Raw genomic sequence first — 11,984 nt, 5'->3', positions numbered from 1 at the left:
GACTTTAGAGGGTTGAGGTGACATTGACCTTTTTGTTCTGCAGATTGGAGCACCTGTCAGCTGAGTGACAGAGCAGTGTGTGGAAACGGCATCAAAACCCGCATGCTGGACTGCGTACGTAGCGATGGTAAATCTGTTGACCTCAAGTTCTGCAAAGAGGTGAGAACCGTGTCACTTGCTTTTCTCAAAACCCTATTTTGATCTAGTTGAATTCAAAAGCAGAGTTAATAAACCCAGGGTGTTGTCTTGCAGCTGGGCCTGGAGAGGAAGTGGCAGATGAACGCTTCCTGTGTGGTGGAGTGTCCCGTCAACTGCCAGCTGTCTGACTGGTCACCCTGGTCTGAGTGCTCTCACAGCTGTGGGCTGGCAGGTATGTCTCTCTGAGTCTATGAAAGTTTATAGAATATGTGTATCTTCACATATTCTATTTGCTTACCAATTTCCGTGCATGTAGGTAAAATTGCCTGGGTACTTGAACCTCTTTGAAATGTTCTCGGTGGTGCTGTTAGCCTTTTCAACCCAACCCATGTGCAAACTCAAACTCAACCTGACTGAATTAACACTGAAACTGTGATGCAAACTAACGAGTTGCTGTGAGAGATCGAAATCTGCCAAAATCTGCCACATGGCCACAGGCAGCAGAGTTGTCACAACTACAAGTACAACTCCCTCCTTGTTGCCAGTCATACAGTAGATATAGATGCCGGCGCGATCGTAGCGGAAATAATGAAATTAATGGCAAACAAACACTGCATATCTCCAAAATCAGGCAGGTTTCCAGGATGCCAAGTAGCCTACTCATTTTAATGTAACAATTGCCGATGAGAACCGTTGTCAAAAAGGAAAAAAGGAAGAAAAAAAAAACAATCGATCATGGACTTCATGATCGATTATCATGGCAACGAATGAATGAATTTTTTGGGTCAGCCCTAACATAGATTGATAATTTTTTTAATATATTAAACATACATTTAAATACTCAGACACACACCCACATGCATACATACACTAAAATTTGTTCTACAAGGGTCTGACCAGGTCTGACTGCTAGTCAGATGTATATCTGTGGTCAGAAACCCCGACCCAAGATGGCGGCTGTGTTGACGTGCCTGACAAGCCCGAATGCGGCATCTACGCGTATATATCTATTGTTGCCAGTCAGATCACATACGTAGTGTCTTATATAGTTTATCATGCTTTGCTGTGAACAACTATACTAGTGTCCAGCTGGAGGTTCCTGGAGTCCAAGACCCCCTCTGTAAAACCTGTAGACTAAGGAACAGTTCTGGAGCAACTGACCATTGCTTTGTTTGCTCCAGACTTAGGAAAGTAAACTATAGGTATACTTACAGCATGCTGTACAAATCATACATTAAGTCAGCCTCAGCTTTAAGACCTTTGTGATTCAATGTTATTAAAAGCATGTGTTGTCATCAGAAGGCGTTGGCATGGCAGTGGCCATAAAACACATAACACACATTGTCCAAATGGCTTCTAAGCTTCTGTTTCTGAGAAAAGTACTTCCCTGAATACATCCATTTAGAAAGATTGAATCGAAATAAAAGCACCCACTTGTGGTAACAGGAAATGTCATGTTTCACACTTTGATGGACTAATCCCACACAGCTCTCACACCCACCTCCACCTGGGTCACAACATGCATAAAGAAGTGATTGCAGATGTTATGAAATAATATAGCAGCAGCTTCACGTGCTGCGAGCTCCACCTGCAGGGCCCAGGAGCCTGAAGGGCCTGTTCATTACTGCTCTCAGTTTCATTTGAAAATATATTTTTCTTGCTTTTTCAACTGAAGATTTCTTCACATTGATGACTTCATCGTGTCAGGGAATATCTCAGTTTTTTCCTCATACATTTGTGACTGAATCACTCCTCCATCTCTCTTCCAGGTTGTTTCCTCTTTTTCTTTTTGGCCCTAACACACCGTCATGGGTAACAGCACCTAAATTGCATATTAAATTAAAAATGGCTGCCTTCCTTCTGGGCTCAGTCTGTGAGCTTTGTGTAAGTCTTGGCAGGTTACATGTGACCACCGGTTTTCATGTTGGTGAAACCCTGGTGGTGGGAATTATAGAGGGTGCTGTCAAGTCATTTTGCCACACCCATATGTAATTATTTCAATTTTAAAGCAGTTTTCAGCCAGTGCTCCAGTCCCCATAGCAGCCTCTTCACACAGCTTTGAGAACATAATATCTGTTACTCCCTAAAAAATTGTCTGCCTCTGACAATAATACTGGTCGAGACCAAAAACGATGATATTAGAGTCTTTACCAAATGAGAGAAGAGATAATAATGTCCTCTCATGTAATTCTATAGGATCAGGCTATTGATTGGTGTTCCATTATGAGTCTGAGCTGTGGAGCTGAGGGAGCGCTCTGCTCTCCATAAATCCTTGAAACCAGCAGCAGTCTGAAGCAACAAGAGCAGGTAGTAAGCATGAAACCAATACAGACTTAGCTATTGTGTAAACCTTAATCTGTCCCCAGGAGAAAAGGGGTTTTCCTTTTTATCGGACAGCAGCTAGACCACGAGCAGAGAGCCCCTTCTTGCTTTCCTTCATGTGTGTCTTTTTATCCCCAGGCTGCCGTTAGGACACACTTCCCCGGAGAAGCTCATTTCTGTTCCTGAGCCAGGAATACTAATGAGCTGGGTTTATTTATATCAAACAAACAAACATACCTTGAAGCAGCAAGGTGCCGTAATGAATCAGTTGGTGTTAAAACACCAGTTGTAACTCAATCTGGGTGCACAGATAACTGCTGCTGCTTTGTGTTTCCTCCAGCCAAACACTGATAGATGCGGTTGGCACGAGGCGTCTTTCACTCAGCGGCCCCTCGCTGCCACCCACCGCTCAGCACCAAACTCTGCCATGTCCACCTGCAGGGAGACCACTGAAGCATGAAAACCTGTGGGCATGAGGCGCTAGCATCCTCTGCAGAGCAACAAGTGAACAAAGCAGCTGAAGGCTGGATGTCAGAGATGGTGAACCTTTTGTTAGGAAACTGGAACTTAATCCTTTTAGACTGGATCAGATTGCTTTGCATGGATTTTTTTGAGACATTGATTTTTTTTACAATGAATTTTTGACATGTAGTCAAAAGACAGTTTTTTTTGTTTTTTTTAATTCAATGGTATTTTTTTTTCTTTTTTTGAAGTATATTTTTTTGGCGTTTATGCCTTTATTTGATAGCACACAGTAGAGATAGACAGGAAAGGGGGAGACAGAGAGAGGGGGAATGACATGCAGGAAAGGTCTGCCCGACGCAGGATTTGAACCGGGGACGCCTGCGTTGAGGACTGTAGCCTCTACATGGGGCAGCCGCCTTAACCACTGCGCCACGCACCGCCCCGATTGCTATAGATTTCATTGCGTTTAAATTTCAATGTCTGATTTTGATGCACAAAAACAAAAAATCAGTGCTAGAAATTCGAATTCAAAATCCAATGACACAGATTTACTTCCATCCATGTGAGTCTGCTGACTGGCTTTCAGTAAGAAGGTGAAAAAGTCTGTTTCCCCTTCAGTGTAAGTCATTCTTCCTCAAGGTTCAAGGTTCAAGGTGACTCGAAGCATCTGAATTCTACAGGACTAGTATGACTGTCAAAAAAACATTCATATGATTTTGGTATAATCCAAAAAGTCTGTATTACACCTTTTAATTTATGACTTAAAGTCATCCAACGCTGAGGACATGGGGCTGCAGACTGCCTGGCAGGATAATGCCAGAGATGCATTCACAGGCAAACATCCAAGCTGCCAAGTGCAGACAGGAGGACAGGACAGCAGGAGTTTTTATCTGAAGCACAAAATCAACAGGGTTACAAAAAGTTCAGAGCAAACATTTAGCAAACTGAGTTTGGTTGTCTGTTTGGTAAAAGTTGGCAAACATGAGACATGTGATGAGAGAGGGTTTTGGAGACAGTGACGATGTTGTCCAAATACAGAAAAAACAAAGCAGCTGAGGAAATCACAACACATAATTTACTATCAATTTGTCTGGAGACACAAAGTAGGAGGAGCAATGTAATGAGCTGCCCAGGACCTCAGATTCATCATATTGTATCTCTCTCCTCATTCATTGTAAGCCTGAAGCACAGGTTTTACAGTATGTCCTGTGTCAGCAGTAGTCCTGACTCCTGGGCTTTGTCATTTTCACACAACACTGAGTTTGACATGACTGTAGTCGCTCTGATGGAATTAATGCTGTTGACATGAGCATTAGATTGTGATTATCTCATGAGGCAGTAGAGAAATACCACATCTGTCAATGTTTGTAATTGTAGCTCAGTCTTAATTAGTGGTCTACACTTTTCCATCTTACCAAGAGATTGACTTCAGTTCTCCCTCTTCAGCTTGTGTGTACCTACCTGGGATCAGCTTCCATGTATGCTTGTGCTAAAAAGTAAATATGGCAACAGTGGAGATCAGACTACATTTGAACGAATATTGCTAAATCAGTCCTTCTGTGTTTAATTACATCCAGCACTGTAGTCCACTGTCTTCATTTAACTGCTACAGGTATAAGTCCACAGAGGTCATCAACTCTGATTCATTCTTGTCTGTAAAGCTTAGACACAAAGAGACTTGAACTCTCTGAAGTAGAGCTCTTCTTCTCTTGTGTCCTGCAGGGAAGCTGTGGAGGAGACGGACGGTGGTCCAGGCTCCTCAGGGGGACGGGAGACCCTGCCCGTCCCAGATGGAGCAGTGGAAGCCGTGCCTGGTCAAACCCTGCTACAGCTGGAGATACAGCATCTGGTCTGAGTGCAAGTCTGAGGTCAGTCACCATGGGTGGCTGTCTATTGGATTGGATTGATATGTTATGTCTGTTTTTCTCTCATTGCTGCACAGTCAATTTCGACTCATATACACTGATGACATTACTATTATTATTAGTTGTCCAATGTCCACCCATTCTCAGACAAACTGTGTCATTACTGAACACACACTGCATGCTGACAACATGGCTCCAGGTTAGCCAGAAATCTATCAACAACTTGTTATGACCATCAGAACAGACATGTCCCTCGGTACAATCGATGATGTTTTCTGAGCCTCCTGGTCCTTTGATGTTCTGGGTGGCATCCTGTAATTAATGAAAAGTAATGGACAACACATTTTAAAAGACAGACTTCAGCTTATCCTTTTAACATTTTAAAGGAATTGCTCTGGTGGTAGTTCAGCAGAGACAAGACAAAAAAACTTGAGGGGCCCTCAGGGACGTCATTTAGAATGATTGTGAATACACACACACTCATTCAAATATGATCTGAACACATCGCACGTTTAAGTGAATAGGTTTCATAGGTTTTACTAGTTTTTACGAGAGGTTTTCAGTTGTGCATGTGAGAGTATGATTTTTCAGTTGTCTGTGTCAGACGGTTTCACTGTGGGTGTAAAACCTTTTCACTGTGACTCTGCACAAACAGGGAAGTAATCTGGAAGTAGTCTGAGTGGTACTGGCAAAAATGAGTAATTCTATTTTCTGACCAAAAATATATTAACATAGTGCTTTGGAAAAATGTCTACATCTTTTGAAGTCCTAACAGTAAAATGTTGTTTACACAGCTACAGTGTTTCTTGCTTTGTGTTAATTCCAACCTAAACCTTGGTTCGTGGTCCGTCAGGGGGCGAGGTGTGGAGAAGGCCTGCGCTTCAGGAACATGTCGTGCTTCGTGATGGATGGTTCAAGTGTGTCGGTCAGCCTGGTGGATGACGACCTCTGTGGAGATCTGGAGCCTTCAGTGGACGGAGATACACACGTAATTCTGCAGGAAACCTGCACCGTGCCCTGTCCAGGTAGGCCGTGCACACACCACACCACACACTCTGGACAATACTATAAGAACTGATTGAGAAGAGTTCAGAGTGAGTCTCAGAGTACTGTGTTGATAGATGGACAGATAGACCTGTGGCCAGGTCTCTGGTCTGTGTAAACCTCATGCACGCTGGGAACAGCACATAGACTAGTCAGTGTTCTCCCATGATATAAAATTGCCACATCACATTCTGTTTTGCCGTAGTGACAGCCTTCAGCAGTGTGAGTACACTCTGTGTTCAGCTGTGTATATACAGTACATTTGTATACTAACCCTAACTGCTGTTCCTTATTAGCTGGTCCTTTGTTGGTAGCTTCACGATTAATTAAAGGTGTAGAAATGTACTCACATGAGCCAAAGAGAGCAGTGTGACCTATTTAACGGAATATTCTCTCCCTCTGTGATTCTGACCAGGGAATTGAAATGAGATTGTGTTATGGTGGTGAACTATCTAAGAGCTTCTTTCTGTTTCACTTCTGTTGTTCATCGTTCCACCAGCCCTCACAGTCCTTTACTAGGATTGGCCCAAAGACCTTCAAATTCAAATGCACAGAGGACAATGCCACCTTAATTGAAATTAATTTCAATTTTTCGTTATGTAACATGTAGGCCTATGTAACATAATGAAAAAAGGATTGGAGCTGTAAATGATATATACATAGACTACAGTATCTATGTATAATATCATTTACAGCTCTTATCAGGTCAAAAAGAATGGTGCATTTCATGTATTTCATGTTTGTGTTTGGTTTTGTTTCATCAGAAGAGCTCCTCTTTTAACTATACTGATGCTGAACTCTCTGTGTGTTCTGTAGGAGAGTGTTACCTGAAGGAGTGGACGGTTTGGAGTCCGTGCCAGCTCAGCTGTGTGAACGGGGACGACCTGGGTTTTGGCTCAGTCCAGGTCCGATCCAGAGCTGTGCTGGCCCAGGATCCGGAGAACCTGCTGCAGTGCCCAGAACAGGAAATGGAGGCGCGGCCATGTACAGGTCAGTCCTGACTGGACCGTATTACAAGTCACAAGTATCATCAACATTACACTTTACATTGTTATCAACACCTCATCTGACTAATGTTCTTTCTGCAGATGGCCAGTGTTTTGAATACAAATGGAGGACTGCGCCATGGAGAGGTTCGTCTCGACAAGTCTGGTGTGAGCGCTCAGACGGACTGAATGTCACAGGTAAGCAGTGTGACTCATGTAACCATGGAGGGCCACAGGGGAGAGGTGGGTTCAGGAGCCACTGAAACACTCTCCACTGTCTTTTGGATCGCTGCAGAATTCTGAACAATGAGCAGAAGTAAAAAGCTTTGACTGTTTGATTTAGCTCTTCTACAAAAACCTTTCCTCTTAGTTAGTAATAGTTAGTATGAGTGTGGATATTGATGACTGGTGATATCAGTGTTCAGTTTCAGTTTGCTGGGATTATATTACGTAACCCTCCTGTTGTCCACCTGGGCCAAGGAAGGAAGGAAGGAAGGACAAAGGGAAAGGTGGGAGGAAAGAAGGAAGGGGAAAAGGAAGGAAAGATAGATGGAGGGAGGGAACAGGTTAGGTCAAAAAGGAAGGGAGGGAGGGAGGGAAAAGGGATTGTGGAAAGAAGGAAGGGAAAAGGGAAGGACAGAAAGATGGAGGGAGGGAACAGATTTGTTCAAGGAAGGAAGAAGGACAGAATAAGGGAAAGAAGGAAGGGAAAAGGAGGCAAAGAAAGATGGAGGGTCAATTGGATCAAAAGAGGAAAGAAGAAGAAGTAAGGACAAAGGGAGGGAAGGAAGGAAGGGAAAAAGGATTGTGTAAAGAAGGAATGGAGAAAGGAAGGGTGGAGGAAGCGAACAAATTGGGTTTGACCCAGAAAGACAGGAGAGTTACGCATCCCAGCTGTCTCTGGTGCTACATATCCCTACACAGTAGTCTCAAATGGCAATATTACTGACATTTGGCATGGAGGCAGCTAAACAATAGATATCCTCTCCTAATATCAAGTTTTATTATTAAATTCTTTATGAAAACGTAGCAACAGGTATGTTTGATGAGAAGTCTAATCTTTTGTTTTGTGTACAAAAATGAACCTATACAATGTATACATTGACAGAAGCACTCAAAGAGGTCAAAGTGCAATCTTTTAAATTGTTACAATGAAATAAGAGAGTGTTTGGTAACTTACTATGTTAGGAGCCCATTCCATCTGTCTACAGTTTAAAGGGATAGTTCAACATTTTGGAGAATTTGCATATTTCCACAATCCCTATAGCCATAGAGGTAGGTTCATTACCTTTAATTGTCAGTGCATGTTGTTTTGAGATCCGTGGGGCAGATACATGTGACCTGCACATTCTCCACGCTATGAAACAATCATGTATTTTGTAACATTACGACACACAAAGCCAAATACTCGTAACCAACTGAGCTTTTTCAGTCACTCTGCCCAGCAACCGTGTCTGGAATCTAGTTCCAGCTGCATTTGCCTCAAGTTACGTGTGAAGATCAATTTAGGTTGAAGTTCTGTGACTTGATATCAGTGCTGTGTGTAAGTGAAACCAGAGATAACTTAAGTCATTTTTCTAGTGGAACCTTCTGTTTGTTGAGGAGGATCTTCCCACCTTTTTATAAAGGATGATTAGTGAGGAAGCTGTCACTGTGTGCAGTGCACTGTGAGACACTGAGTCAGATGGGAGCACCATGAATATAAACAAAATCACCATAATACTCCACAGCAGACAGAGCTGTACATTGTACAAAGGTCTTTTGAATAACATTAGAGAAACATGATTTATTTCCTCCATGAAAATCAAACAAACTTTAACCTATATTTAGTTTAATGTGTATTCCACAGGGATAAACATAACCAACCACAGAGTGCTGCTTCACATGACGTTGTCAGGATTTATTTTTAAAAATGTGTCTTGTTAAAAGATCTACTATTACATTTGCACTGTGTGTTTGTTTGTTTATTAGATCCCCATTAGCTGCTGTACGAGACAGCAGCTATTCTTCCTGGGGTCAAGACATCTTACAAACATTTCTTTTTCAAAATTTAACACAGAACATTCAACACAGATTATCATCATTCATACAGTGGACAAAAGCAACACAAAACATAAAAAAGCTCACATCTCATTTACAAACTGTACTTACGGTATGAAGAAACAGAAATCATGCGTTGTTTGTGACATATGTAACCACTCCCCCCTGTATAAACAAATACATATTTACTCCCTGTTAAAAAGAGGCTTCACTACCTTCTTGCATCAAGAACCTTCCAGAGAATTCCATGCAACCATCGCTCTGTAATGAACAGTTTTTTGTTATGCGTTTGTTCTACATGGGGGCAACAGGAAACAACCTTCCGAAGACTGCCGAGTAGAGTAGTTATGACTGTCAGAAAAAAAATCTAATTTATTATTTAAAAATGCTGAGATTTTTGTTACTATTTTTTATAAAACAAGCCAGCCCAGAGAACAATGCAATCTACTTTTGACACTTAACCAGACCAACGGATTGCTCATTTCATTGACCCTTGTTCTATAAGGGCAATGAAGAACAATTTGAGCAGCTTTATTCTGAGCTACCTGCAGCCTTTGTACAGTATGTTACCTTCTGACGTGTTGGACCAAATCAGTGGACAACAGTCCATTTGTGACCACAAGAGCTTGTATTAGTTGTTAAGTTAAAGCAGAAGTAAGCGATCCGGTCGTTTTGGCTAACTTCCTGTCAGCCGATAGAGTTAGCAGTTCCCGCCCTCGTCCCTACGTCACCACATTCACGCGCATCCCTTGGCTGCACACACAGAGAGGACCGCCCCTTTATGCCGTTCTCTCTCCTCATTGGATAAAGGTTGTAGGATACAAGGAAAGTTTTCTCCTCGGCTTACAGCAGAGCAGAGTGACTGACCGACCCGTGTTTCAGACCAAACACTGTATGTAAGTGATTGCTGTCGGAAGATATAACTATTTAAGACTTATATTACTGTAACACAAACATTCCGCTTACTTCTGCTTTAAATGCCTGGGTATGAAGTTTCTGCAGTGTCTAATAGCAGCCATTCCTCTACCCATTTTTACCACCATCTGGTTTATTTGACTATTCCAAGTCATCTATTGTAATCCCTAATAATTTAACCTCTGTAATCTGATCCATATCTTTATCTCCTATTTTTAAATTCAGTTTTGGTGCATCTTCCATTGCATTTTTTGAACCTAATACTATACATTTTGTCTGTGTGAGAGGAGAATTGTCAGAATTTATCCAGAACATACTCTGAAGGTCTGTTTTAGATGGGAACTAGTGTGAATCATCAGTGAATGTGGATATTTCCAGTGTTACAGAGATAGCTCAGTTGCTTTCACTGCTGCTCTAGTGTCAGACATTACAGACATAATGTGACCTAAATGAGCTCACAAGACTCAGTGCACAGCTCTAACATCTCCTGTTCTGTGTGTGCCAGGGCGCTAATGTGGATCAGGTTGCTTAAAATGTCTCATCCAGCCTGTCAGAAAACCAGATAGCGTTAAAACGTTTTCTTGACAGCAAGCTCTAGAAAGGTGTAATCAAATGAGCTCATTTTTTCCCCATCACACGTCGGGGGTAGACTCTAATGCAGCAGCACTCTTCCCGAGTTTCCACAGAGCGTCTATCAGCTGGAGCAGAGGACGGTCGGTCTGGAAGAATGAATTCCTCTCATCAGGGTGTCTGCTTTTCTCTGCTTTGATCAAGCCTGGGGCCTCGGCATATCCCTGGGCCGGGCCACTATATAACATGGTCCCAGGTCTGAGTGGATATGGAATCATCTTTGTCTCCAGGACTCCAGATGGTGTGCCTGTCTGGAGCTGCTCTGATTGGCCCGCTGCCTCTTTTTTCTTCTTGTAAATGTTTCCTCACAAGCAGCGGTGTTTCCCTCATGAATATTCATACTGAACTCTTGTTCAGCATGCCGCCTCATAAATATTCAAGGCAGGCTGATAGATTACCATGATTTTGCAGACACATTTTTTAACTGGATGTCCTTTGGTAGGATTAGTGTCAGTCGCACTGTCTGTCTATGTGATCCATCTTATTTTGTTCTCAGTCAGAATATACAGTGGTTTGCCTTACAGCGTCAGGAGGGGGATGGATGTACGGTGGCCCTGAGAGCTCAACACTATGTCATCTATGAAATTGTATTGAGCAGTTTGACAACACATGTGCTGCAACACAACACAATGTAAGAATCAGAAGCAAAATCTGAATTTTTATTGCCTTTATACAAGGTACAACCAGATTAAAATGTCAGTCTCAAAGGGATAGTTCAACATTTTGGCAAATTCGCCTGTTGCCATAATCCCTATAGTTTTAGAAGTAGTTTCATTACCTTTAATTGTCGGTGCATATTGCTTTTAGATCGGCGGGGCAGAGACATGAGCTGCACGGTATTTTCACCTTTCCCTCATGTCTCCCACACCAAATCAGTTCAAAACAATAAAACATCAGACAAAAGGTGTGTGTTGCAACAGCAACAGTCCAACTGTCTCATCCACCGTAAATAAAAACAGGCCCAGGATATTATCCAGTGGAGAGATTAAGGAAGTGACTCAGAGTTTTACATTCATCAAACCAACCAATTACTAGAACACTTTATTATGTAGTAAATCCCTTGCACTTGTGATGCCATTTCATCATGGTGAAAAGAAAGAATGTGTTTAGAGTGTTAAATCTCCTCTGGATGACTGTACACTCTGTATTCATGCTCTGCCACAGCGAGGATTAAAAAACAACTGCTTGGATCAGTGTGGGGATGAAGTCTGCTGATGATGACATGATTCTGGCAGGGTAACAAATATTGTAACAATCTCTAACTTAGTGTTGTTTTCAGAGCTTCAGCTGCAGCGATGCTCAACAAACTCAGGAGGTGTGGCATCTGGGTAACAGTTGTTCCCGCATTAACGAAGTGACTGTTCATTTTTGTCCAGCAGCTACCAACAGAGTTGTCACACTGTTCCTCACAGGTTTCACTGACACAAACAGTCAAGCTCTGATGTCTGAATTTGACCTTTTGGCCTTTGCTCTGCAGGTGGATGCCTGATGACTGCCAAGCCCATGTCTGACCGATCCTGTGACCCACCCTGCACCAAGTCACGCTCCCTCTGCACAGAGGTCAGTCATTATAGATCTA

General features: G+C 42.4%; 1 protein-coding gene across 1 annotated transcript in view; it reads left to right on the top strand.

Moving 5' to 3' along the window:
* Positions 1 to 11,984, top strand: part of thsd7aa (thrombospondin, type I, domain containing 7Aa) — a gene marked incomplete at both ends in the record, with an annotated part of 104,201 nt that overhangs the window by 79,229 nt on the left and 12,988 nt on the right. Inside the window, 7 exons of the mRNA XM_083981569.1 lie at positions 44 to 159; positions 253 to 370; positions 4,648 to 4,793; positions 5,644 to 5,815; positions 6,651 to 6,824; positions 6,923 to 7,018; positions 11,883 to 11,965. Of these exons, the coding sequence (XP_083837695.1) occupies positions 44 to 159; positions 253 to 370; positions 4,648 to 4,793; positions 5,644 to 5,815; positions 6,651 to 6,824; positions 6,923 to 7,018; positions 11,883 to 11,965 (905 nt within the window). The remainder of the gene's footprint in view (positions 1 to 43; positions 160 to 252; positions 371 to 4,647; positions 4,794 to 5,643; positions 5,816 to 6,650; positions 6,825 to 6,922; positions 7,019 to 11,882; positions 11,966 to 11,984) is intronic.

Source organism: Trachurus trachurus (genome assembly GCF_905171665.1).
Source record: "Trachurus trachurus genome assembly, chromosome: 11".
Taxonomy (NCBI): domain Eukaryota; kingdom Metazoa; phylum Chordata; class Actinopteri; order Carangiformes; family Carangidae; genus Trachurus; species Trachurus trachurus.
Note: the sequence above shows the minus strand (reverse complement) of the source record. Positions and strands in the feature narration are given on the sequence as shown.